At 50.5% G+C, this 27877-nt stretch overlaps 4 protein-coding genes across 6 annotated transcripts; 1 reads left to right on the plus strand and 3 right to left on the minus strand.

Moving 5' to 3' along the window:
- The first annotated feature begins 1268 nt into the window (after positions 1–1268).
- sys1 (SYS1 golgi trafficking protein) lies at positions 1269–4330 on the plus strand. The gene is made up of 4 exons (XM_053867080.1): positions 1269–1402; positions 2079–2295; positions 3325–3392; positions 3457–4330. The coding sequence occupies exons 2-4, from the start codon at positions 2134–2136 to the stop codon at positions 3695–3697; spliced, it is 471 nt and encodes a 156-aa protein (XP_053723055.1). The 5' UTR covers positions 1269–1402; positions 2079–2133; the 3' UTR covers positions 3698–4330.
- Positions 4331–5255: 925 nt separating this feature from the next.
- On the minus strand, positions 5256–8959 carry LOC128760089 (neuritin-like). Its single transcript, XM_053867081.1, has 3 exons — positions 8797–8959; positions 8373–8526; positions 5256–7271 (listed from the first exon to the last, which is right to left on the minus strand). Exons 1-3 carry the CDS (start codon positions 8834–8836, stop codon positions 7034–7036), a joined length of 432 nt encoding a protein of 143 aa, XP_053723056.1. The 5' UTR covers positions 8837–8959; the 3' UTR covers positions 5256–7033.
- Positions 8960–9318: 359 nt separating this feature from the next.
- Positions 9319–13084, minus strand: ssr1 (signal sequence receptor, alpha). The gene is made up of 9 exons (XM_053867076.1): positions 12916–13084; positions 11594–11712; positions 11437–11527; positions 11248–11375; positions 11037–11171; positions 10439–10515; positions 10088–10166; positions 9911–10004; positions 9319–9820 (listed from the first exon to the last, which is right to left on the minus strand). The coding sequence occupies exons 1-9, from the start codon at positions 12983–12985 to the stop codon at positions 9744–9746; spliced, it is 870 nt and encodes a 289-aa protein (XP_053723051.1). The 5' UTR covers positions 12986–13084; the 3' UTR covers positions 9319–9743.
- Positions 13085–14893: 1809 nt separating this feature from the next.
- Positions 14894–25715, minus strand: LOC128760074 (la-related protein 4-like). 3 transcript variants are annotated; one of them, XM_053867049.1, is made up of 15 exons: positions 25372–25715; positions 23618–23750; positions 23249–23498; positions 22892–23028; positions 21204–21307; positions 21002–21112; positions 20567–20620; positions 19424–19636; positions 19251–19354; positions 18455–18664; positions 18336–18381; positions 18097–18258; positions 17922–18031; positions 16768–16936; positions 14894–16423 (listed from the first exon to the last, which is right to left on the minus strand). In XM_053867049.1, exons 1-15 carry the CDS (start codon positions 25372–25374, stop codon positions 16064–16066), a joined length of 2166 nt encoding a protein of 721 aa, XP_053723024.1. In that variant the 5' UTR covers positions 25375–25715; the 3' UTR covers positions 14894–16063. The 3 variants fall into 3 exon arrangements, with proteins under 3 accessions (XP_053723024.1, XP_053723023.1, XP_053723025.1); XM_053867048.1 differs by having other exon boundaries at positions 18097–18261; XM_053867050.1 differs by lacking the exon at positions 25372–25715 and adding an exon at positions 24253–24464 and having other exon boundaries at positions 18097–18261.
- Positions 25716–27877: the final 2162 nt, after the last annotated feature.

Consider the following 27877-nt stretch of genomic DNA (forward strand, 5'->3'; position numbering starts at 1 on the left):
CTCCTCTGCATCCGCTGCTTCAGCGCCGTTCAAGGAAGCTGTCCTCAGCAGCAGGGCAGCCAATACTGTCTCCTCATGTGGTTCCTCCAACAGAACAGACACAGTCCAGAACATTCTTCAGAGGAAGCTCAGAGGCTCCGAAGAGCCTCAGCAACATGCTGACAGCAGAGCACTGGAGAACACTGAGGCCCTTTACAAAAAAAGGACAGAGTCGTCTCTACTCCTCGAGGAGGCTCAGGTCCTTCAACGTCTGCGCGTCAATGCTGAGGATGTTTAATGAGTAGGTGGTGTCCCGTGCGATTCTGCTGGGGCTGCAGACAGACTCAACAGACTCATCCGTAAAGCTGGTGAGGGTGAAACTGGACTCCTTGGAGAGAAGGATGCTCCTGAAACTAAGGAGCATCCTTGGTTTCAACATCACCCACCCCCTCCATCAGCTCCCGGTCCAATACAGTAGCACATGGACCAACAGACTGAGGCGACCCATCTGAAAGACCGAGCGCCACAGGAGCTCCTTTCTCCCTGTGGCAATAAAACTGTACAATTCATCCCTGAAAAAACTGCAGTGGAGGCACGTTTTTCAAGTTGTTGAACTGCATTTTCTGGCACATTGTTTTCTCAGCTCTTTTGTATCGCTTTTTTGCACTTTAATTTATTGTGATATGTTGTGTACAGAGCATGTTACGAACATTATTTCCCTTGGGACGAATGAAGTTTTCTGATTCTGATGTCGCATGCGAGGGACCTGCGTTCATTTATCAGTGTAGAACGATGACATTTAAAGGCTGAGCCGGAGCAGAAGAGGGGTTGGAGCACCATGTGGTCTGAACAAATATGAGACTTTCAAGTTTATTTTCACTTTGCAATTTAGTCTTATGGTTGTCATGATTGCTCTCGTGAATGGAATAGTGTGTCATGAAAGGTATTACAATTAAAACTGAGAAAGAATGACGTTCTCAATCACAAAATAATTAAAATCAATGACAATGTCAAACGAGATCAATGTAAGAATTGTTGCGTTGTTCTGTAGTTTCCTGTAGCTTTTACCAACTCTTGTCGAGAGTTTCAAAATAAATGCCGTTTTGCATTTGAAGAAAGTGTAATGTCCGAAAACAGTATTTGAAAAGCCTTAGGCGTGCTGTTTGAATGGTTAGAAAAAAGTAACCATGACAGACTTGTACATTGTGGCCGAAGAAAACCGCGAATGTTTCGTGGGCGTGATAGTGATTTTACTCTGAAATGCAAAGGTCGCCGCCACTTGTCTTTCCGGTTCACCGGCCGGGTTGTGTGTTTTTAGCCACTTCGGCTCGGCAGCGTCAGCAGTCATGTTTAGCTGAAGACATCTGGGAAACAGCCCGATGTGATTTGGAAGCAACGTCTCATGTTGAACGTCTCCTTCCAGGTGGGTTGTCCGCGCGTGTGTTGAGTAGTTCAGCCGTGAAGTCTAGAAGAAGAGGCCCGCTGTAACAAGTGGGTGGTGATGCACCCGGCTGCGTGGTCACGTATAAACAAACAAAACCAGACGCAGAGTACCGTGTGTTGTTAGTGGTTAGCTTCTCAGTCTGAGCCTGAAACGCCGGGGTGAAGCCCCGGAGCTAAGCTAGCGTTAGCCGCTGCTGCGTGTTGTGACGTTGCTCGGGAGCGGCTGACGTTAGCTTCTCTGGAGGTAACTGCTCCACGCTGTGGCGAGAGCCTGCGTGACGTCGGCCTCGTTGTTGGACTGCGACTTGTGTTGTCATAGGGACCGCTGAGAACACATCCAGGCGCGCTCCCTGGTGTGATGTCGCAGTCGCTACACTGTGTTCTGCTAGAGTCCAGTCGTCGTTATTGATGTTTCAGATGTGGGAGTGTGAGATTCTGTCTTTTCCTCTCTGTTATGGCTGGTCTGGTGATGAAGGTCCCTCGGCTCATCACAGACCAGAGACTGGATCATCTGCTGTTCGTCTGAGTTTGAGCTGCAGCACCTCCAGCCTGGCGTTGGTGGTTGACCTCTCTGTGCGTGGTGTTGTTTTGGTGTTGTCAGTGCCACCTTTGACCTGTGACTGCTCCCCCATCACTCCCCCTCTTCCTCCTTGCAGTGCTGCCCCCACAGCTGCTGCATGGCCTAGCAGGACTCTGGACCCCGGATCCACCATGGCCAGTAACTTCCGCAGCTACATCTGGGACCCCATCCTCATCATCTGCCAGATGGTGCTGATGCAGTGCATCTACTACAGTGGTCTGGGCCTGTGGTTGGCAGCGCTGGACAGTCTGGTGCAGACTCATCGCTCTCTGGACCAGATCTTCAGTTATGAGGTGAGAATCTCCCACTGGTCCATCTTCATCATGCCATGTTACTTGGGGACTTCTGATCCATCCCGCTCCTTGAATCTGGATATGTGCCAATACTCCTCCGATTCTAAAGCCTCAAAGTCTGAGTGACATCTTCAATAAGGCCATGGAAAACAAGCATTTTAGGAGAGAGAGAACTGTGATGAGGTTTTTCACCACACAAGACAAAGGACTGACAGTTTGGATCATGATCTGGAGAATAGACTCTGACTCCATGGTCATTTCTTCACCTGATGGTTTCTCATGTTTCTCCAGCAGCATCTAGGAACTGTGTCCAGACTGCTCCATAGTTCAACTGTTCAGAGACATGAGACACAGCAGACAGACAGACAGACAGACGGCTCCATTGAAGCCCTAAATAAAGCTGGCAGAGCAGCCTGTCAGACACCAGCGGCTTCTACCAGAGACCTGAAACATTGAGTTGCTCATCTCTGCACTGCAGAGTTCACTCTTCTATTGATGCTGGAGACCAACTCCACTCCTGAGTTCCATCATCAAACAGAGAGACTCTAGTGTCTGACACATGGAGGAGAAGCAACATGGGTTCATCCTGACCATTATTGCTGATATTCCACCATTTATCGTGATAACTTTTTGGGTCCGTGTCGTCCGTCCCTATTGGGGACATACCTTGCCTGTCGGAAACATCCAACGCAGCTGTTGGTTCACCTGCTGCGACGCCTGGCTTCACTGTCTCGGGCTGCTGTTGTGTTTAGTCCGCAAACTCGTCTTGGCTTCTAAGCGCTTGCATGCTAACTGGCTACATGTTTCCAGCTGAAGCCTCACACCGCTGCTCTGCCAGCTCATTGCAAACCGTGGACTGGACTTCCCGAGGCATGTCTCCTGCCTCTCACCACTCGACAGGAAATCCGTTCCACAGTTTGCAGTGAACTGGCAGAGCGGCTGAAAACACGGAGCTGGGACTGGGCTCTTGGATCGATGCCGGCCCTCATGCTAGTCCACATGACAGCAGCGGGTTCCTTCTGCTTCCAGGTCCTGGGCTTGGCCTCGATGCACGGGAGGGTGTCCATGATGGCCTTCCTCCTCAACTCCCTCACCTGGTAAGTCCCACCTCAGGAGTGGGTGACTGGAGCTGCTTCACCTCTGGTCTGTGTCTTCACCCAGCGCCGTGGGTCTGTGGCTCTTCGTCCGTCGAGGGAAGCAGTGTCTGGACTTCACCGTCACCGTGCACTTCTTCCACATGATCGGCTGCTGGGTCTACAACGCTCACGTCCCCGCGGCTCTGGCCTGGTGGCTGGTCAACGTGGCCTGCATCGCTCTGATGGCCGTGATCGGCGAGTACCTGTGCATGCGGACTGAGCTGCGAGCCATCCCGGTCAACACCGGGCCCAAGGCCAACCTCTGAGCGCTGCCCTCCAGACGGAGGCTGGACACCTGTTTATCCCCGGCAGAGGTCGCAGAAGCGGACCGGCGTATTTATTCTTCACCGTCCTCGGCTGCGTGGACAGGGACGCGTGCCGTTTGTGTCCGCTCTGATCCGGATTTTCCAGAAATGTTCTCAGTGGTGAGAAACTCAAGTTGGTTCCCAAGAGATGAGACTGTTGATCTTACATGAGACATTTCATAGGTTTTGTAAGTAAATAAATGAGCTGGGTGTCGTACGAGCGGTGGTGGTTCAGAGGAGTCGGCTGGTGAATGGGACGTGGGATGGTGTCTGAGCTGGAGCCGTCCGCTGCTTCATGGTCACCTGGTACTGAACTGCACTTCTCCATCGAGGTCACTTCACTAATCACTGGCTTTAAAGGATGGACTGGCTGCCATTCTTTCTCTCCACTCTACTGTAGAGTGTGTTGATGCTGATGCTGATCCCTCCCTCAGTCAAAGCAGCGCTGCTGTGGTGCGCCGCGCTCCTCTTCCCACACACTCACAGCCAAGAAGCCCCTCACGTGCTTCAACAACTTCCAGCTGTTTCTAAAGCTGATGCGCCTCTAACTGGACCACACACCTTCACCACAGAACCATGGAGGGAGGGAGGGAGGGAGGGAGCCGCCACCAGGCCAAAGACTGTCTGCGGCGCAGAGCTAACAGAGCTAACGGCTAACCTGACCTGTCTGACTTCCAAACTGTATTGATGCTCATGGACTGTCAACGTTGGCTCTGGGCTTTAAAAGGTGGCTCTGAACAACTAAACGCACCACAAAATACACGTGAAGAGAGAAAGAACCGTTGTTGTTATGAAGCAAGTTCAGGCAGAGAAGCCGAGGATTTGTCTGGAAACTACAGTCACATCATGCAAAAGAGAAGTGATCCCATCCAAACAGTGATTTCAAGTCAGTCCACACATCAATGAAGCATGAGCTATTTTGCCGCCTCTTTCTGGACACACGGGAAACAAACAGCCTGGCAACAGAACAAGCCAGTGTCAGTAGCTGCAGTGTTTCACCAGTGAACAGGGAGTTTCTACAGGACTTGAAGCACCAGTGGCCCAGGCTCCTGTGGTGCTGTGAACCAAGGCTGCTGAGGAAGCAGGGAAAGGTTGGAAAACACTGGTGTAGTAGACAGCATGTGGCCTGGATCCGGAACACGTCCGCCCCACAGACATCCAGGTCCAAGTCCAGGAGCGCTGAACGTGACCTGGCAGATGAATCGACCTGTGTTCTTTCAAGCCATGTTTACTGACGTAGAAGAAGAACCTCAGTCCTGACTCCATCTGGGGCGTAAGGGACAGCTGCTCCATGCACTGGCCCCGGGGAGGGTCCATACTCGAGACTCATGGACACCAGGGTTGGACCGGATCCGCCTCAGGAGTCCAGGTGGGAGGAGGCAGATGGGAAGGCGCTAACAAGGAGGAGCAGTGCTGGCTCGTGAGCAGCCTCCAGCTTCAGGGGGCCACTAGGCCCTGGCCCACTTCCTGCTGCTCGGCTGGCTCCGTGCCTTCATCCACACTCAGATCACACCGTGGCCCTTGGTGCTGGTGCTTTATTACAAACCCTACAAGCCTCTCGGGCGATGTGCTGCTCATTCAGCGGTTACAAGAATAAACACTTGACTCTACATTCAAAGACCTGCTCCATGACAAATCATGCGTTCCTGGGCTGCAGGGATCTTCTGGCTTCATGCTGCTGGAGGGGGAGCTTCATGCAGGGGGGGGGCGGGAGGAAGACGCACAGCTGACCGAGCCTCAGAGAAAAGCGTGCAGGGGGGGGGGAGCGGGCAGCGGCGTGGGCGTGGCTAAAGCGGAGGCCAGGCTTCGTCACACGCCTGAGAGTAGCAGTGACTTCTGGTGTTTCACACAAGAGAAGCTGCGATCCAGTGCACTTGCGCTCCTCCACTCAAACTCAAACATAACGGAGTCACAGCGATTCTTCACGTGTCCTGCTGCACTCCTGTCGTCCGATCACAGCAGCGCAGGGCAGGGATGTCAAACACTGTCCTTGTGGGGACCTCTCCTGGCCATCGCCCTTTCCCCGGCCTCTCCCCCTGAACACAGGGCTCACCTTGAAGTTTACACCCTCGGGTTCACCTGATGAACCTTGTCAGGACCGGCCCAATGGTCCCCACAAGGAGGTGTTGTGTCAAGAAGTGGTCCCGCGAGTATAGCTGTACAAGGTCATACACACACACACACACTGCAGAACCAGTCAGATTCTTGGGATTCTGACGCCTCCGCAGCAGATCCAGCTGGACTCTGACTCTCACACATCACCAGGTTCTGGGCCATTGTTCAAACAGCACGTCGAAAAGGTTCTGGCGCGACATGAAACGATGGTCAGCAGAAACTCATGTGTGACCTCCGGGGTAACGGTCAAAGGTCAAGGTAGAAACTGATGGGGCCAGCTCACATCGGTATTGAAAAAAACAAGAATATTAGCTGAAAAAATAAATACATAGATATATTCATTTTTGTACATTCTAGTTTTCTACTTCAATACAAAAATGTTACAGCCAATATTTTTTTTCAATATCTATATTCCATTTTCAGCCAATATTTTTTTTAATTCCTAAATTCTTTTTTTCAGCCATTTTTTTTTCAATGTCAATATTTTTTTTTCAATTCCTATATTCATTTTTCAGCCAATATATTTTTTAAATTCCTCCTTAATTTTTTTTTCAGTGCCAATGTAAGCTGGCCCCATTCTAGCCCCACGGCAACTCAGAAGCAACTGAACCATAACTGAAATGTACGTAAAAAAAAAAATAGAAGCAAGTAACCAAACGGGAGTTCCTCTTCACCGCCCACTAGAGGGCACTCTTTTCTCTACTCTCCAGAGCCACTTGGATGAGGCCGACGGAGAGCGCCACCTACTGAGCTCTGCAAATGAGGCCAGTGTTTCACGAAGGCCAGTTTCACCGCCGAGCACATCAGAGCATCAGGGAGTCCCAGGAGGTGAGGCAGCTGCGGGCCTCACCTGGTGTGGGACCCCAGCGTCCCCACGTCCTCTGTGCTTATTGCTGTGCGGGGGTCAACGTTGTGCTTCAGATTCCAGCACTAGATGTCACTGTGCTTTCCTGGAGGTTTGATTGTCAGCCACACAAGGTCGCGGCCCGCTGACGGTGGCGCCAGAGGAAGAGAGGAGGACGTGACTGTGGAGCAGGGGTCAGCAGGTCGAGTCATGCAGGAAGCTAACATGCTAATGCTGCGAGCGACGAGTCTGATTATCTTCACGTGTTATTGCCGCTGTGGAGGGGTCGAGCGTGTCGTGGCTGAAGTCCTTGGCTCGTGTGACGCCGCCCTCGCCTCCTACACCCAGAGCCACGGGGCCCGCATCGTGGCCAGCGTCGCCGCGAGCGGCAGCAGGACGGCAGTGGCGGCGCTGGCGCCGGCGCCGGGCGAGGAGCTGGGGCTGCACAGGTCGAAGAGACTCCCCTGGAAGCGCATCTGGCGGGAGTCCTGGCGCAGCGTCTCCCAGATGCTGCTGACCTCCTGCTGGCAGTCGGAGAGCGCGTTGAGCGCGCAGGTGTGGAAGGCCTCCCAGTGGCTGCGGACAGAAGCACACGTCAGACATGGCAGCGGTTGCCATGGCAGCGGGGAGGAGAGTAAATCTTTGCCTTCAGAGTGTGAGCACTGACACAATTGTCCCCGGAATGTCATTACCGCTGCGGCAGGCCCATAAATAATGCAGCGTGGCGGTGTCATGGCGGCAGCGCCTGCACCATTGGTTTACTACGTGCAGAGGGACACATGCTGCTGCCCTCCAGACTCTGCTGCGGCTCTCACACCTCACAGTCCTGTGTCGCTGTGCACTGTCTGACTCGCTCTTGTTCTCTCTTGGTGGAGCTCACACAGACGGCAGGCCAGCGGGATCGCTCTCTCACTTTGGATTCTTCCTCCGCTCCCGTCTTTCACTGCAGCCATTCTGATCCCAGGATCCACCTCACCCACCAGGGCACAAGCAGGAAGCAAGACACTTCATCTTAGCCGCTCGTCGTTCACATCTGTCTACTGACTGTCAAGATGCACCTTCACAGCCACCGTTCTACTATGTTGGTCTGACGCTTGAAGAAAGTTTGAAGAAACTCGCCTAAAGAAGTCAGTCAATGACACGATCTCATGTAGACACAAGGTATGGATGACAACAGACGGATGGATGGATGGATGGATGATAGATATATCAATGGATACATGGACAGATGGTGGACACATGGACGGATAGATAGATAGATAGACAGATAGATAGATAGATAGATAGATAGACGGACGGACGGACGGACGGATGATAGATAGATAGATAGATAGATAGATAGATAGATAGATAGATAGATGGACGGACGGACGGACGGATGGATGATAGATAGATAGATAGATAGATAGATAGATAGATAGATAGATAGATGGATGGACGGACGGACGGACGGATGGATGATAGATAGATAGATAGATAGATGGATGGATGACAGACAGACAGGTGGATGGATGACAGACGGACAGACAGATGGACGGACAGACAGACAGACAGACGGGTGGATGATGACAGACAGACAGGTGGATGGATGACAGACGGACAGACATACAGACAGACAGACAGATAGACAGACAGGTGGACGGACAGACAGAGGGAGGGAGGGAGGGAGGTGGTCACCTGCACACAGCTTCCACTCCTCTCTCGCTGGTGACGTTCTCCTGGTAGTTGTCCATGCTCTTGCCCAGCACCAGCACGCAGTCGGAGAAGTCTCTGTACACGCTCTCGCACCTGACGTCCACCGGCTCCGCTGACACCGGGAGGGACAGGAACACTGGAGGCGCCAAAAGAAAGGCGTCAGGCGACTCGGGCGGCGCGAGGCCGGAGCCGCGCCGCCTTTTACATCGGCGGGAAAAAGACACACACACAACGGTCTTGACGAGACAAACGTGTTTGGGAGGTGGCGCGCGCGGGAGCCGTGCACACGGACAGACAGGCGTTTCTCTGGCGTGAATGTGAGGCGAGTGTGGTGTCAGCGGCTGGTTCCGTGACTGGAAGATGGAGCGCGCCGCGGGGTGCAGGAGCGCGCGCCGCCGCCTCTTACCCAGGCCCAGGACGAGGATCCCCGCCAGCGTCGTCGACATTATCCGTCCGTGATCATCCCATGTCAGAGAGGAGAGGCCGGAGCGCAGCAGGCGGAGGTGCTCCTCATGTCTGCGAATCACAGGCGCGTGAGAGAGCGAGCGTGAGGGCGTGTTCTGCCCCCAGCGGCCGCCCCGGGTACTGCCGCGCCCCGCTCACACCGGCCGGTCCCTTTCCTCAGCCCCCGAATATAGAGGGGGCAACGCTGTTCGAGTGACGTGCGTCCACTTTCCAGCCACTCCAACCAAGATCTCGTCATCAGCCTCCAAAGTCAGCCACAGGAGTCTTGTTGTGTTGGCTTGTTTGTGAGTCACAAAGGTGCGAAACCTGCCTCTGTCCGGGGCAGGCTCGACCCGCCGCAGCACGAGGCCAAGGGTCACGCGCATCCACAGTCCCGGGCGGCCCGCCAGGGGCAGCAGGACCGTGTGACGTCACGAGATGGTCCACACGCCGCGTTTAAAAATAAAGACCACAGAAATAGCCATTTTGAAAAAGACATTTGTGGCTTCATTTTATTGTCTCAACTTCACACAGCACAGGGATCTTTCGTGTTCGCAGCATCAACGCGTGACGAAGAGCGGTCGCAACTGTCCAGGCGGCCAGATGTTGGAACTGCAAGAGTGTGCGACCCGTGTCGAGACAGCAGTCAGATGCAGGTGGGACAAGGCACCGAGGGAGGACGAAGGCAGACGCTTCTGTGGGTTTGCTGCTTTGGTTCTGAGTTGCATGGCTGACATGCACATTCACGAGCGCGCGCACACACTCACACACAGTGACAGAAACATGTCTTGTTGCTCTGCTTCCACTGGAACTGGAGCAGCAGTTCTGATGTCAGAGTCCTGGAATGCGGTGATGAAGAAGATGATGATGATGATGATGATGCCCAGTTGAATCCTGAAACACGCGCCTCTACTGATCCACTCCCGCTGCCCTCTTGGTGCGTTTGCGAGGAGATGTTCTGGGCGACGACTTGGGCGAGGCCTTGTCTGGAGACATGAAGACGAGTGGTCAGGTGAGCTTCCTCACAGACAGGTGAGGAGGAGAACAGTGGTCTCAGACAAACACAAGCAGCCTACTCATGGCGTTGAGCGTCTCCTGAGGAATCCAGCTGATGTCCACGTCGTTGATTCCAGTGGTGCCTCGCTCCACTTTGGTCGCCAGCCTCCTCCTCTGCAGAAGACACCACACAGACCCCACGTGACGGAGCGACCCAGGCACCAAGGTCAGGCAGCCACCACTGAAGCAGGACCTACCGTGCGGGTCTCCAGCACCTGGTACATGGCGAAGACCATCAGGGCCACCAGCCCGGCCAGGAAGATGTACATGAACACCCTGCAGGGACAGAGAAACCCCACACTCCTCAGTTCACCCTCACCAGCTCAGACGCTGGAAGGTCTTGAGTTCAAAGAAAGAGCTGCACAGTCATGTTGGCGTCAGAAGGAGAGGAAGATCTTTGTGGACTGGCAGCAGTCACCATGCTAACACAGACTATTCAGAGAGAAGAGGTCACACAGCAGAGCTTCTTCACTCCTCCACTGAACACACGACGCGCCGGTCAGAGTTTCACACAGCGGAGCGGCAGGAAGACGGAGCACAAGCCTTACGTTTCGCCATCCAGCCCTTCCTCCTTCTCTGTGATGGTCACGGTCTGGTTGTAAATGGCCGTCTGGAACATTGTGCCCTGGAAAACCCAGAGGCAGAAGTCACCACACACTCAAGGACGTTCTTCTGACACGGAAGGCCAGCAGTTACAGCTCGGTTCATCCATTCACACGCAGTCATTTATATAGTAACATGTAATAAAAACACACACACAAAAATCTCTCTAATAATACAATTAATTATCATCATCACTGGACGCACGCAGAAGAAAAATGCGTGACACTCTTGGCTGACTACTGAATATCAAATCTATTTTTTTTATTTTGCATAAATAGTATATAGGATACATTTTTATACATGGTATTATTATAATTATTTGTTTTTAATATTTCAGCCTTTTCTTAATAAACAAGACAAAGGTTTTCATTTCTATTCGTCCTCCAAACAAAGCATATATTCCCCAATTGCATCCAAGTAGATGAACCTTGACCATCTGCTTGGATGCACTGAAGCAGATGCCGGAGGTCAGAGGTCAGCGCGGGCCCAGCCGCAGTCGCCATGCTGAGGCCCGGAGGGAGCCACCTGAGAAGCCACACCCACCTGAGCGTCCAGGTAGTTGAGCAGCACGACCAGGCCGAAGGGGCGACCGGCCATGGGCTGGGCGGGGATGAAGGAGTACTCGAAGGAGGCCTGAGCTTTGGGCTGGACCACGGTGTTGAGGGGCAGCGCTGTGAACTGCAGAGCCAGGGAGTGACTCGTCTGCCATCAGAGCAGAAGGTTCCACAGCAGTGGAAGTTCAAGTCAGACTCACGTTCTGGATGTAGAACTGGAAGTCCTGAGGGTAGCGGAACGAGGCCTCCAGCGACTGCACGCTGAACTCCTGGCTGCCCTTGTTGGTGAAGCCCACCAGGAAACGCACAATTTCATTGGCAGGAAACTCTGCGAGCAGAAGACTTGGCTCAGACCCTGCCATCGGTGGAAGAACAGGAGGCGGTCAGACCTTCTCCTGTGGTGAAGATGATGGTGGTGTCGGCGTCAGGATGAGCGCCCAACGTCTGGTCCGCAGCTTCAGCCTCGTCCTCTTCTCCGTCCTGAGGAGGAGCCACACAACGCTTCAGCTTCTGCTGCCACGAGCTTCTCCTCCCTCACACACTCACCGACGCCTGCATTTGATCGTCCTCCACCAGGACCTCTTCCTCCTCCTCCTCTTCCTCCTCCTCCACTGAGGCGTAGGGCTCAGAGTCCTCGGCAGAGTCGGGCTGCGCCGACACGCGCCCTGCAGGAAGAAGCCGCTGCTGTGAGCGTCAACATTCGACTTGGTGACCAGTCGACTAGTCGAGCTCTAGTGTCGACGAGGGCTGCGTACTGGCAGCTAACTTATGATACGATACGCAGTATCATGTGCATGAATTCATGATTATGACGTCAGTCCAGTTTTGAGTTCGATCTCACACTCAGAGGAAGGGGAAGGAGTCGCTGCTTTGATCAGCAGACTAACTTCAGTGGGCAATCTATCTGTGGATTAAACATGGATGTGGACCATTTCAAATGTCAAGACAATGTCAAGTATTGCGATATGTCAGCAAAACTATCGTTTTTTTTATCACGATGCTTGAGTGTATCGAAATTTCCGACCACTGCTGGGATGTACATGCGATTCTGAGTCTGCCAAAGTGAAACCCAGTCCATCCAGAGCAACACCCAGGTGTGATCTCATCAGATCTAATCTAACCCAACCTGGAGGGTCAAGGGTGACGGGGTCATGGAACGTTACCGTCGCTCCCACACTGCCCTCCTGTGGCCAGAGTGCAACTACAACGCTGGTTCTGAGGCTCGTGTTGACACCTTATTGGGGCGTCACTTTAAACGAAGGACTCTCTCTTGCGCTGCCCGCCGCTAACGCGATTGATCCGTGTCCAGTCCTGCCTTGTCCCACCACACAGTGCGGCCACTTGCTGCGCCTTATATTCACCGGTCAAGGTGGAAACGTAACCGCGTTCGGCCTTGATTGAACCAGGTCACTCGCCACCTGGCTGCATCCGCACGGACGCGCGTGTCCACTTCACTCATGTGTCCCAGCACTTTCTAACTGGGACTTCTTTCTACGCAGCGAAATCGAAGTGTGAGTTTCGGGAAGAGGCACCACGCGGGCACCCGTGCGAGCCGGGGCTCCTCGCGCCTGGAGAGTGCGCGCGAGCGCGTCATCTGTGGTGACGTGTCGCAGGCCAGCTCCTCCGCAGGCTCCCCAAACACGCACCACCCACGCGTCCGAGCCTCCCATGTCACCGCTCTGAACTTCACGTTTCAGGAGTAGGTGTTTTTGCTAGCTTCACAAAGTAGCACGGACGGAGTTTACAGCTGGTTTTGGGACAATAAAGGCGCGTGAAGCGGGCTCCATCCAGATGTGGACAGAGAAGTGCCACGTCACGGCGGGTCCACTGTGGAGCAGGAACCTGCGGAAGCTGGAAACGACACTCACCGACACCGAGCAGGCCGCAGGGGAAGGCCAGCAGAAGCAGCAGCAGGACCCTGGAGCTGAAGCGCCACATGCTCTCAGACGTGAGCCACCGACGTTAGTAACACATCAGCGTTGACGAGCGGAGAGGACGGCGGCCGCGCGGGGGCGGGGCTAAAGCTCGGGGGCGGGGCTTCCGCCTGTGGACGTGCGCGTCATCCTATCGTTTGACCATATCGAGGGTTTTCACGGCGCGTCATCAAACCCGGCAGCCGCCATGTTGGAGATCCTCACTGCTCAGCACAGAGCGGCACTGAAGGCGATTCTGCAGCGAAAATGGTGAATCACGGTCGTGTTTTGGGTTGTACGAATCGTTCCGATCGTGAAAAACATTTGGAATTTTATCGACTTCCAAAAGCGATGACAAAATCAAGGAGAACAATGCCAGAAGTTGTCGGAAGAAAGGAGTCACTTGTGGTTAGCGAAGCTGAACCAGGACCTTTGTGGCGAAACTGTGGATGACATCCGAATATTTTGCTCATTAAAAAAAAGAAAACGTATAGCCGATGACTGTTAATTTGCACTGTATTGGGGTGGAAGAGAATACACAGAACAGTTTATTGATGCCAACCCACACAGTCTTCAGAATGTTCCCTTACAAGCTATCTCTCTCCCACACACACTCAAAATGAAACACAAAACTATTTAAATCACATTCTCATATAAGGTGCAAATGTCATCGATGACTCGGTATAACAGTTCCCTGACCCATCCGCACCCCATCTGGTTATACGCCTCTGAACTCCGGTGACAGTTCAGGTCCTTGGCGGTGGATGGAATAGGCGAAAAAACAGGTCATTGACGATATCAGGATGGGTCACCGACGGCAGAGTGTCCGGATCTTCGTTCACCCACGACGACGGAGCCAACTCACATGCACCACCAATAAAGCTCAACTTCTCCAAGTGTCGCGCATTTTCCTGTTCATTAAGTCCCTCTCTGTGTGTCCTGTCACTCCCAACTCGTTTCGACAAGCCTTTCTGGGGTTTTTTGTGTGTTTCCATCGCCCTTCATTCACAGTCTATGGGGATGTTTACAAAGAGGATCTCCAACATGGCGGCTTCCGGGTGGGATGACGCGGTGATGACGCGCCGTGAAAACTATCTATTGTTTGATGACAGCCGCGCTGTGTCGTCGCGCTCTTAACATTTAATGTGTGTGTTCTTTGTTCCGATATCATTTCCGGAGATTCGGTCATTTCTGGATTAAAGTCTGTTTGCAGTTCTTTCATAAAGTCGCGATAAGAGCCAAAAAATCGCACTTTTGTCCAAAGGTTTCACTGACCCAGCGACTTATACTTGACGTGACGCATGTCAGAATCATAGAACTGAAAGGAATGGACACGATTGTGGTGATTTTAGTGTCTTTATATGGGACAGTAATCCAGAGCGGCGTCATAATAGCCAAGTGGAACTAAAGTTCAGTTCCCGTGTAGAGCCCGGACACTTTAGGAGACGGACCCGGTGAATCACTGCTCATGGGTTGTCTGTTGTCTGTCACTGCCTGATGTGGTCTGTGTTGTGCATGTGTCACAGCTCGTGTTTCCTGTCGGATCGCTTCTATGTTACACGTCATTTAAAGAAAAATCATTTTTTTTGCACTTCATTCTTTAAAACATGTATCCACTTCCAAAAGCCACAATTGAACAGTGAAAGGCCAAGGCATGTTCTGGGTTTTCAGGCAAAGCAGCTGAGATGAGCAATGGCATACCGATCAGGTGAGAAGCACAAGCACAATTCTATTCAAACAGAATGGTGGCATCATGTGAAAGGGCCCCCAGACTGCTGTAATCGGGGGACTTGACGTCAATATTGGAGGCCAGATGAGCTTTGTCTCCCTGACTGAGGCGTCCTCTCCTGACCTCACCGACTCCACTGGGGCAAGAGACAACATGCAGCTCAGCAGGAACCGAGTTAGAAAAGTTGAGGATGCAGAGCAAACAAGGGCTTAAAAATAAAACTTTAATTTCACAAACCAGCCTCAGTAGTAAAACATCAACTTGATAATCCAGTCTGATTGAAATCTCTGACAGTTAGAAACTGATCTGCGACATGAGTTGCCAACAATCCACACCAGAAACATGCAGACACATTCAGCGTCATCGGGACAGTCACCGCCAAGCCTTCAAGTAATATGTCCTATTGTAGCTGTGGTAATTATCACTCACAAGAGAAGGGGAAAACACAACTCATTTTAAAACAGTAAATGCCGAAAAGGCACTAATAGGTTTCCCTTGATCTAAAGCACACGTCTCCAGTCATTCAAGAAAGAAAGAAAATATACAAGCAAATTCCAAAATACAAACGAGTCGAGTCAATCTTCTAGTCGAACAAAGCATTAGAGCTGCAGTTCTTTAGCTATAGTCTTTTTTCTTTTCATACATTAAACCTCAATTTACATGACTAATGAAAACAAACAACAAACTGGTGAAGAGATTAGGCCCAACATCAACAACTCTGTTGCATAACAGAGTTAAATCTGTCCACACCTATTTATAAATATGCCACAGGAGCTTAACACAAAGTACATGACAGACAATATATCGCCGAAGACATAAGTCGCTTAATGACATGACTGTAGACCACCACAGGGGGGCAGCATTTGACGACGCGCTCAGGAGCGAGGACTCGGTCGTGAGTGAAGGCGGCGTCACAACTGACGTGAAGCACCGACTTGACTCCAGACCGACAGTAAACCGCTGAGACTCACTGGGCCGTTCCCAGAGCAGCAGCTCCACAACACGGATCTGCATAGTAGTCAACTTAAGTCACAGAAAAAAACCACAATATTGTCAACATTCAGGAGCCACACAAAGGTCAAGGCCTGACGGCACAACCAGGACAACCTCTGGAGGCAAGACGGGACCCAAACGGTGAACCACCACGATCCTGACTCCACAGCCTCCAGCAGCAACACTGACCACGCAATAAAAACCAGAAATCCAGAGCGACTTCTCAGAAGTGTCCTCGGAGCGTTCGTCGGTGGCGACTTCCACTAAGAATGTTTCTTCTATGTTCTCATGTTGTGCAGTTTTTTGACGTTGCGTCAAGGGAAATAAACTCTGTTTATATACATGATATATTTATATACACAGGCTCAGGTCGGCATCCCGTCATTTGGGCGACCGTGGGGGAATGTTCTGCTCCTTGCCGCTGCGCCTGGCGCCCCGCTGTGGAGAGAAGGGCTTCCTGGAGTTGACTCCGCGGGGACCGTCCCAGGCCTTCTGGCTCCTGTAGGGCCCGTTGGAGCCCTGGTAGGAGCGCAGGGGCTGGCGGGGGCGACCCTGCCCGCCCTTGTCAGTCCTGTCGGCAGGGTGCCTGAGCTGCTGCCGAGGCTCCTCCGCCGTGTTTTCCTTCACCTCCTGAAGAGGCTGCACACCGGAGGAGTCCGGAGACGGGGGCGCCGGGCTCGGGGTGGGGGGGTCTTTGGCGGGGCGTTGGCACACCTCGGCGTAGCTCAGCTTCCTCAGCGCCTGGACAAGAACACAGATGTTTCAGTGGAAGAGAGGAGTCAATGTTACTCTAAAGGTTGGTCGCAGTCCTCGCAAGCTGATGTATGGAATTCATCTCATTCCTCACGCTTGTTGCTGTTTGGAGCGTCATCGCCTGACCGCCACATATTGACCGCTAATCATGACTAAACAAAGGTTTATTAAGGCTCAACATGGCATCAATAACCAGCTGGTCAGGTGATCAAAGTGTGTTCAGACACGAGTCTTATTTTGGAAAGGTTAGACGCCACTAACTCACTGACCACGGTGCCATGCAGAGGGTCGCCTGACAAAGGAGACAGAACTATTGATGGATCAGGGCTCACCTGGTCCGCGGCGGGGGTGAGAGGCAGGACTGGCGTGGATGCTGCCGGGCTGCTGGGAGACGACGCCTCCTCTGGTGCAGCTTTAGGGACCGTGGGAGTCTGCACGCTGGGGTTTTCCTCCGGGACGGCTGCTTCTGTCTGGTCTGTGGCTGCTGCAGGGGGTGGGACACTGAAAGAGCACACGACCTCTGAACATCCTTCAAATCACATCATTCAACTGTAAGCATTGAGAAGCAGCTGAACTTGACTAGGGACGGGTGACATGGAAGTTATCACAATAAATGTCATGTCGGCGATAGTGATCAGGATGAAGCCATGTTCCTTCTCCTCCATGTGTTGGACACTAGAGTCTCTCTGTTGGATGATGGAACTCAGGAGTGGAGTTGGTCTCCAACACCATGGTTTGTTGACGTCTCAATAGAAGAGTGAACTCTGCAGTGCAGAGATGAGCAACTCAATGTTTCAGGTCTCTGGTAGAAGCCGCTGGTGTCTGACAGGCTGCTCTGCCAGCTTTATTTAGGGCTTCAATGGAGCCGTCTGTCTGTCTGTCTGTCTGTCTGCTGTGTCTCATGTCTCTGAACACTTGAACTATGGAGCAGTCTGGACACAGTTCCTAGATGCTGCTGAAGAAACATCACCAAGGCAGAGGAGCGCGTCAGAGAACCTGTGAGGACCACTCCATCTCATCAAAGAAACAGGGATCCAGAGACTCAGAGTCGACCAGTGTCATGATCAAAGGTTCCCTGGATTCAACACACACCACAGTCCACCACACTCTCCACAACTGTCACACGCCGCCTGTTTGGTTATGTTACGGCTCGGGGTCCCCTGGGATGAACTTCATGGTGTCCATGCCGAGCCTGAGGCAGTACGCTGCTGACTGATTGATGAGTCAGTGTCCATGGTGGACCCCGTTTTCATAACTAGAACTAGACGTGATCCTCATGCATTTTCTGCGGCGCAGCCAGCACCAGTGCACCTGCGGCTTATGTACGAAAAAGTTCTATTTTCCTTCTTACATTTTCTGGGTGCAGCTAATATTCCAGTGCGCTCTATAGTCCGGTAAATGCGGTCAGTTCTTATTTTGATGCGAAGCTCCTCTTTTAGAATGTGAGATTCCCCATTCATTTGAGCGTTTGGTGCAACAATATTACCTTTTGACTGGCGGCGTTACTGGCGCTGACACAGGAGGCGCTGCACACGGAGCAACAGGCTCCTCTGAAGCACCGGTGTGTTTGGCCTCTCGAGGTTCTGGGCTGACGACCTGGACAAAGGGACAGACTTGCAGTCATCACGCTGCCTGCCGGGTCGGCAGCACTCACCACTTACCTTGGGGTTCATCCTCAGTCCTCGCACCACGTCAGACAGGCGCATGTCAGGAGCCGTCTCCTCCTGCAGGCTCACCACGGAGCCCGGCAGAGGAGGGAAGTTGGAGGCTGCCAGGTCAAACTTGGGCGCAGGGGGAGCTTTGACCTCTGGACCAGCAGGAAACTTCTGGCAAGGAGAGCAAAGATGAGACCTCACACATGACCTCACTCCTGCAGAGGCGTCCCGTGTGAGCCACTCACTGCGCTGTCATCCTTTCTTCTCCTCATCCCACGGTGGTTGCCTCTCCTAGAATGAACACATCAGTGATGGCGTATTGAGGAATGAAAACGCAGCATTTCTCCTTCTGGCAGCCACTAACCTGGACCTTGCACCTCCATTCAGCTCGTCGCTCGAGTGTGGAGGAGCGTCTCTGTGGCTGAAGGACGGAAGGCTGGAAGAATGGGCACCGATCACATGGCCCTGTGCCAGCGGGGTTTGCTGCGGACTTAGTGGTGATGACAAAGACTCGGATCCAGGGGACACAGGAGAAGACAGCGAGCCATCAACAGGCAGGTGGTTTCCATGGCCCCTAGACGGAACAACAACACATGCACCCCTTTACCTTTAAACCCAAGTACAGGTCGCCTGGGTTGGTTTTGATCAACACCTTACAGTCATCTGAAAGTTTTTCACCTGGTAATGGCAGTTAGAGAAGCGCCTCAAAATGGAGCTAGCTGATAACACTTTGAACTACTCCACACACAACTTTTTTTTTTCTTTATTGCGGCACAGTTTTGAGCAAGACTTCCAACTATAATAACTGTACCTAAAACCTGACGCAGCTGCCTGCAGCCCAGCACTGTTCTACTACCGGGAAGACGTGAGCAGCTTCTCTGCTTTCTTGAATCAAATAAGAGTCACGATAAATTGTATTTTCAATTTTCATGTTGGTGGCAACAAGGTGGCCAATAAAAGACCAAGCGGCAAGTTCAGCCTTCATGTCGTTAAACACGAAGTCACGGACCTACGCGCTGGAATGACAAATGGACCTTCCACGAGACAATGCGACGCATCTCTGAAACGTCTCTGAAACACCCAAGGCGGACTGTGACTCTTATCCTGCCTTAGGTGTCATCGACACCTCCGGGTTTCTCAGAACATTCCATTGAACGTACCGGTTCCGGGTGCTGGGCCGATGGCTGGTGACGGAGCTGGAGTTGATCTTGTAGCTTTCTGGAGTGTTGTAGTCATTCATGAATGCACCATTGGGAAACGGGGCCTTAGAACAGCAAACACATCATGAGCAAAACCACAAACAAAGGGCACAAGAGCACTAACTCCTCCTCACCAGAGGCGTCTCGAAATATGGCATCACTGAAGGGTTCCAGGATGGAGAGACCACTGGGTAGACCGGGAACTGCTGCTGAGGACTGTAGACCTGCTGCATATAGACGGGGGAACCGTACGGAGCCGGAGGTGTGGAGTGGTGATTGTATAAACTCGACTCCACACCGCGGAAGGTGCTCTTGCCAAAGAACGTATTTATGGCCTTGATACGCGCCTGCAGGAGGAGGTGAACACAGTCAGGTTGCTTCACTGTCGCAGCCACAGCTAATGATTGCCTCGCAGTCCCCTCAGATCTCATAATCTCACGGTCATTAGGCCATAAAGCACTGGAGTGACGAGGACGGGGAGGGGAGGGGAGGGGAGGGGAGGAGTGGGAGGAGGGTCAGAGAGACTGGAGGAAGGCAGGAAGAGGTACAGATTGTAAGAACAGCAGAGAAACAGAAGATCTGGAGAAGCAATCCTCAGGCCAGCAACAGTGACTCTGGGTCCTTCCAAGCGCGATACTGATCATCACTGGGGTAGCGCAGCACTGACCTTTCCAATGGAAAACATCCCGACAAATACGCCCCCCCCCCACCCCCATCCCCATCCCACCCAAACTTCAGTTGTTTCATTCTTCCGAGAAGCAATAACAAATGTTTTAAATCCATCACCTCCTGGATCTTGACTATCAAACTAGCATGTGCGGGCAACATGGTTTGGCATCTGAATATGTAAATGGGAGTACCACGAGCTCCAGACTATAAGCTCTCTGCGACTCTGAACCCCACGCCGGCAAATGTGCTTCTTGCCGCCCAGATGTCGAGCTTCACATCAGACTCATGAAATCACAGGCGTTTTATTCCACCACCACGCCGGTGTTCCCCGGAGGTCCTTCCTCCACGGCCAGTCTCAGTGTCAAAAATAAACACTTTTACACTGCACTTTAACATACGATGTCTTGATCGGTGCAGGAGCAAAACAGGCCCAACTAGAATTGTGTTTGAGCAGAAGTCGCGGCTGATTTAACCAGTGAATTTGTTTTAGCAGACATTCTTCAGGCCAGACCTTGGGATATTTATCAAGAATAATCAAAATTATCCTAACGTAATAATCCAACGATAAATACATAACATGTGCAATGATATTAAGTGCTTAAACTCACCATTATGGGTTTGTCCTGGAAGGTTTTCACGTCTTCCCTCAGGTATCTGTAGGCCTAGAATGTACATGTCAAACATTGAAAATGGATCACTGCACCAGGTCTCAGAGTGCATGTAGAATCATGTGTAAAAGGTTCTTCTGGTGTCAAAACATTCACAACAGCAACTGTTTTCACCTTCAATTCTGAAAGTGGCAGAATATAACCAGAAGCTAAACATGAAGAACTTTGAAAGAAAATTGAGAAGCAATTATACCAGAAACTAAAAGCTGAAATATCGAGAAAAAAAAAAGGAAATAAAAAGTCAATGAACTTAATGAAAAAGATACTTTTCTACGCTTAATTATGCGTCAAAATAAAAGCAAAACATCAGGCTTAAAAGACGGCAACCTCTCCACAAAAACACTCATTCGTGCATTTCATCACAAGCCTTCATACCTGCAGAGCATCCATGTCGGACTGAAATGTTATGTACCAGTTGCTGTTGTGCGCAAATTCCACGCTGATGACTTTAGGGCATTTGTCACTCTTGAAAAGGTTCTCAACTTCCTGCAGTGGAGATAGACAGGTGTGTTCAGGAGAGAAAGCCTAAAAGCTTGGGCTGGTGTCAGCACAGTCTTAAGAGCTCAGTCCAAATCACCTCCACTGGCGTGGTCTCGGGCACTTCTCTCAGGATGATGATGGAGCGACTGTGATTGGGTCGGACCTTTTTCCCAGTTTCATCCACTTGAACCAAAGGAGATGCTAATGAGGAAAGAAAGCCGTGGCCAGTGATTAGGAGGAGCTTGTGGTACAGCACAACACAGAAGGTTGAGAAACACCTTTGTTCTGGGTGGATGAGCCTCCACCCATGAAACTGTTTGCCTTGCTTATTAACACAATTAGGTAATACAAGACGTTACAAAGTCAATTCACACAGGCAACAGGGAGCCCATTCAGGTCCTGGAGTCAAATGACGCACTGAGAGGAATGGAACCCACATCACCAGAACAGGTTTCTGCCAGGATTTTCTGAAACTGTGACCCTCCCCCCCCAACTGGTTTCGACTTTTACTGAATTGGTGACAATAAAATGGTAGCTTTTGATCACAGGACTTAATCTCTCTCCAATTTGCAGCCGTCCACACACGCTCCGTCTCTTCATTTGTCGGGCAGGATGCCCAACCTTCTTCAGCTATCTTGTTTCTTTGAGGATTTCTTTTTTTAAACCCACCAAAAAATCATCATGAGGCATGTTTTCGTATTATTACATTTGATGGCCTGAGATTTCTTCTTAAAAGGACTTGGCGGCTCTGATTTAAGCATAGTTTCCATGGAGCAGAAACCATGCTCATGCTAGGAAGTGATGGATTCTACCATCAGGCCAAGCAAAACACACGTTTTCAGTAGTTGAATCTCTGTGGTTAAGAGTCCACATTTGGGGCCTCCAAACACAGAATAAGGCAGCTGACCAGCTTGTTCCAAACATGGAACCAAAGATCTTGCAAATAAGCTCAACAGCTGTTGCAGAACGAACCCTCATCGACAGCAGGCCACGGTGTTGTGAGGCTGTGGTTAGAGAGGCGGGGCTGTGACCCTGTTTGCAGAAATGTGTGGTTTGGTCGTAGAGATGTGTTTTCAAATCTGTTCCCCGTGGGACCTGGTTTCAGTGACTGTAAGTGCTGGTCGACACGGTTTGAGGGGATGACACTGACTCAGAGGGAAGGGAGGGGAAGGAGCGAGAGCACTAATGCTTGGAGAAGTTGGTGGCTTGGTCCATCCTGCTCCCTTTAAGTACAGAATTGTACCTGTTCCTTTCAAATAATGCTTCCCTCACTGATCACATGCTTCCATGCATTTCTTACATTGCTGTTCACCAATATATCCACGAGGCGGAACAGCCCAGAGTCAAACATTTATGATGACAACAAACCAAAACCATCATGGCGACTGTGGGGTCAGCATTGGAGGGCCACCCGGGAACAACCTTACCTTGGATGCCATTTTTTTTTACGGCAGGACGCCTTAAATTTCTGACCATTTGTGTCTGTGTAGGGCCCTAATCGCAGTGCCATCGCACTGGTCTCCATGAAAAGGATGTTCTTCAACAGTAAATTCTCAGATTCCCACGCTGCAGCTTTGCCATTGTGGGTGCCATATTGGTTTTTGGAAAAAAAAATCTCACAGTTATTCACATCAAACAACCAGTCAATTGTTTGATACGGCATGGAAGTGCGCAGTTATAGGTGGGACCCCTGAGGCTGCTGGGTTTTTAAGGCGGCCTTCAAAACTATACGTTTCAGGAAACCCTGCTCTCATTACAACGTTACCGAAAAAATGTGACTTTCACCTCGTAAGGCGTCCAGGATTAGGTTCATGTCAGTGGTCAGGGCTTTGATGTCCTCCATGCACGCCAGTGTCCAGACAGGAATGAACTGGTCACTGTCCATCTGGGATATCAGGTAGAGGTCTTTTGAGAGGTTCTCCCTGGAAACAGAGTCGTACACCTTTGCTGAGCATATACTTTCATAGAACCTCAGTCATAGCAGCAAACACCTGCTTCCAAATTATGTTTATGACCAATAATTGCAAATGAACCACTGAGGGAAAACACTGATAGATAGATAGATAGATAGATACTTTATTGATCTCTGAAGAGAAATTCCCAGTTTTCACTGGGGAGTGACTGTGGCATGGCATCCCTTACCTTGAAAAGCAGAACTCCAGCTGCTTCTTTAAAGACTCCTTAAGACTTTCTTCAGACACAGGCTCCTCTGTTGAACCACCATCATCAGCAGCAGAGTTGCACTGGGAGTCGAACACTAAATATCCAACATCAGACGTGTCAGCCGCGTTGATGACTCCTCCCTCAGTGGGTATGAAGGTGAACTCAGCAGGGCAGTCAGGGTACTCGATGTTGCAGTCTTTTCCCCCAGAAGAAAGTTCATCCAAGTAACCTGAGGAGGCGAGGGAGACTGAGTGAATTACTGTCGTGGCACTGGTACGGCTTGAGTCCATCAAGACCACCAGGTTCCACAATTAGAAAAGAGAGTTAAAAAAAAAAAAAAAAACAAACCTTCAGTCATTGCAGCAGAATCCAGGTATGTTTCCTGCCAATCTTCAGACACCTGAGGAATATCAATCTGACTGGCAGGGATCTCCTGCCACACCTTGGCATTGGGGTTCAGACCGGCTCCTTTAGTAGTGACCTGAAGGCAGACATTCAAAATATTAGGTGCTTTTGGAAGCAAACTGAAATCATTTGCATTATTTGGACTTGAGTGATACAGCTGTGGTATACTTTGACCTAAAGATAGTTTCATTACAAACTCATGAAACTATCTTTAGGTCAAAAACTTGCCTGACACAGCAGGCAAGTTTAGATCACACAAGCCTGTCACCACTACCACCTCAGCGACAGCAGGAGTCTTCAGAGTTTAGTTACCCGAATGAGTGCAAACTTAACACGGAAATATAGTCAATAAGAAATAAATAAAAGATCAAGCCTAAAAGGTGCCGGTGTTAAATGCTGCAGCTGGAATTTCCCCAAATATGCAACACGTTCAGTTGATGCACAACCATCTACTTAAGCCTCAAAACTTTGACAGTATTCAAGTTTAAATATTGAGCTCAGTCTGTCAGTGAATTACTGAAGAATCAACAGCGTTCAGAGACATGATTTGAACCGAGGTCATTCTGAACTGTACTCACTGCAAAACGACACAATTGTCACATCGATAGTGTTCAGTGGGATGGAAGGAGAAACCGTTCTCAAAGGCATTTCAGACATTTGAATAACGACACTTGTTGGAGTTGGACAACTCGCTGCCTGTGCAACGCTCGCGGGATGGCCACGCACAGCCACTTCCGCTGTCAGGAAAACAAGCGGAAGTGCGGTGCTTGTCCTTGTCGTCCGAAATGGAACACGACTTAAGAAGTAAAATGGCTTCGGAAAACGACAAAAACTCCCTGAATGTGATGAAATGTTTCCGTCCGACGAGCTGGGCGGTTTGCTTTTGTGACTTTATCGCTGAGTCACGCCTCCTGAAAGGTCATCCTGTAATTTAATCAACTCAGCCATTCAGTTGACAACCAACGAGAGGTGAATCGGACTCATTTTAAATGTATCAAGGAGCACAAAAGATCGCGTTGATGAAACGAACGAACGGCTTAAAGTTTCAGAATAAAAGCACATGGCGCCGGCATCCCAACGCCACTTGTGCTTGTACTGGCCCGAGTGCGCCAACATCAGCGAGGTTAGGATGGATACAGCTCATAGAAAGGTTCGATACTGTCAACTCCAGGTAACTCAATCATGAGTCCGCTATCAGCGCCAGATAAGAGCTTTTTATCAGCGAGCTAGTGATAGCCGCTGAGTTGCGTAAGAGCTAAGCTACCGCCAGTCACGTGGACTCAACAAGACGGAGAATATATACATACATATAGATATATCGATGGAATTTGTCGAATTAAAGTGCGCATTTCGTGACGGTCCCTCGGGAAACACGGGCAGTGGGGACGTTTGAGGCCGAACAGAGCCGGTGTGGAGCCAGCGGTCCACCATATGGCAACACGTGAAACCAGATCCAGGCGTCCTTGCTAACTCACTGTTTACAAGAGGACTCGAACACATCACTTTTCAGAGCAATACTCGGTGTAAACACGCGGCTGGTGTTGGTGGTCCCACAATATTACCGCTACAAGCCGAAGCCATGCTCACGAGGACGCCGACTGTTTGTTTGGCGAGGTATTTTTTGTGAAACACCAGGAAGGACGCAAACAGGTTGTTAGCATCTTAGCATGACGCCTTCCAGGCCGGTCACTACTCACCATGCTGCTTCGCTATCCGCCTTCCAGCGACGTCTCTCTCGGCCTTCGCGAAATAAAGTCCCTCGTTTGTCTCAGTGCAATGAGAAAAAGGAGCTTTTTGTAAACTGTACCGTCAGGAACTCCCCGCGCGAGTCACGTTAGACGGCCCGAGATCAAGTCCAACAAGTGTAAGAGCAAAGAACTTTGTGTTCCGAACACAGTTTGACCGGTCGATTAGAAAATGACTTCCATTTTACGGACCAAACAAGTGACCGAGTGGGTTTCGGAGCAACTATGGCTGGCAGCCTATGACAGCTGCGTCCTCTGTGCGCGACCTAACGACCGTCCGCCCTGTTGCTCCCCGCCTCCACTGCGCCCTCCCCCGCCAGCCAGAGGTGGTGACCGCTGGGAGGTGACGCAAGTGTCCGGAGGTCACTGACCTCGTTGACCAAGAAAAGTAGCGCACAAGTTGATTTAATGTATGACTTAAAAGGTGTTCGATAAGACAACGGAATCATAGTCAATTAATAATTCACGAGGCATCATTTATTTGTCCTAGAACACGTGTGTGTCCACTGTTTAGTCAACGTCGACACAACTGCACATTATAACATAAACAACAACATGGTCTCCGCTGTGTGCCACTATTAAATTCGATTTATATATGCGCCTTCTACTTTGTCAGTGTATTTATTTGCATGTCTGTCTTCTCTACTCCCCAAAACGTGCACGTACATCTTAATAACGTTTTAAATAAGGCGCAGACGAGTCACTTCAGACAAACGATGAGGTTTTAAAGTACGGTGGCCCGGAGGTCACGTGACTCTCGTCGTTCAGAAGGTTGCCGGTTCGCGTCCACCGTCTGCCTCTTTTTCATTTTCATTTAAACTTAACGCATTCTGCAGTGGGCCAGTTCGAACTTATCAAAAATAAATAACAAGGGCATTTGCTATGTTTTAACAACCAACCAACCAACCAACCAAAAAAAGCATCGTAATAAAACTCATGCAGTTCTCTTCCCACCGCGTCAGTAAACAACGCCAACAGCCCTCCACAGTTGGCCCTCTACCCTCCACCGCCTGGGTCACTTTGGACCCATCGCCTACCTGAATGACCTGCGTGTAGCGACAAACGTGTGGACAGAAACTCGCTCGAACGCGCCCAGTCTCACACTAACGAGCCACCAGTGTTACTGACCACAAGATGGCAGTGTGGATCTACAGCTGAAACTCTCTCGAGCGCACTGAGCTAGTTCAGAATTGAAAAGAAGCTGAATTAGGGAAAGAATGAACGGTATGACAGCTGCCTTTCACCTAACAAATGCCCTTTTTTCATTGTTCTGTCATATGGCACCTTTTCAAAATCATTCTAGTTTAAATAGATGTGTCATGAAAATGAGGTTGATAGTTAAAAAGTTACTTGAAAGAACTTGAACCGTGCAGCATCTAACTCCAGTTGCTTTTAATCTGCTTTATTTTGCTTCTATTTTTTGAGGTGTTTCTTCAGCGCCTCTCTGGTTTAGCTTTTTCCTGTGTCTGAGTTTGATCAAGTTATATTCTAATTCAAAGTCATTTCAAGGTATAATTTAATTTAGAAAATCGATAAAACGATTTTTTTTTTTTTGTTACAATTTTGGAAAAACAAAAACTCCTAAGCATCCTCATTCACATCGTTTTCACCTTTTTCACATTATGATGGATGTTCACATTATTTAAAAATATGGAATAATAATGAATGCGAAAACTTCAGTGATATTATTGTATCCAGCAGGTCATCAAGTCAGTGTCAGCTCAGTCTGTCGAGTCAGTGGGCTGCAGGGACTTTTACTGTCCAGCAGGTGTCAGTGTTCAGTGACGCAGTGTCAACACAGTGTGTCGTTCAGTCGAATTGCTTCATGAGGCCTCATTTACCCATCACTACTGTGAAGTCTCGTGGGAAGTGTTTGTGTTGTGTTGTGCTGCGATGAGGGACTTGAAAGAGTCATATCCATATAAGATGCTGAACGAGCAAGGGACTTCTTTTTTTTTTACCCAATTTTCCTCAACATATGATAATACGAGAACAAAAGACAAATTGAACAGTGTCCCTGCTCCACTTTCAATCTCAAACACGCTGCTTCTCTGCGATACACGTGACACACAGTTCCCTCCCTGGATGTCACATCTGCACTTGCCGGTCATCTCTCGGTGAATCGGTCACCTCTGTCTCGCAGTAGAGTCCAGGTTCCTCTGACTCTCCCACTGCTCGCCGGTTCATACAGGGCTCATGCTTTTGTCCGGGCGGACGGTTAAAGACGGCGATTGTGTGCATTTCAACAGGTGGATGAACAACACTTCTGGCTTTTGTTACAGGAACGTGTGTATCAGTTACAATCAAGAAACAAATGGACTGGGCGACGACCCGTTTGGCTGAGTCAGCAGGCAGAATGACACAAACAGTTCTCACTGCCAATATCAAACAACCCATTCAGTGACTTGGACCTGCGACCTTATCTGGTTTGAACAGCGCCGGCGCGATGCACAATGCT

The sequence above is a fragment of the Synchiropus splendidus genome, chromosome 6 (assembly GCF_027744825.2).
Source record: "Synchiropus splendidus isolate RoL2022-P1 chromosome 6, RoL_Sspl_1.0, whole genome shotgun sequence".
Classification (NCBI taxonomy): Eukaryota; Metazoa; Chordata; class Actinopteri; order Syngnathiformes; family Callionymidae; genus Synchiropus; species Synchiropus splendidus.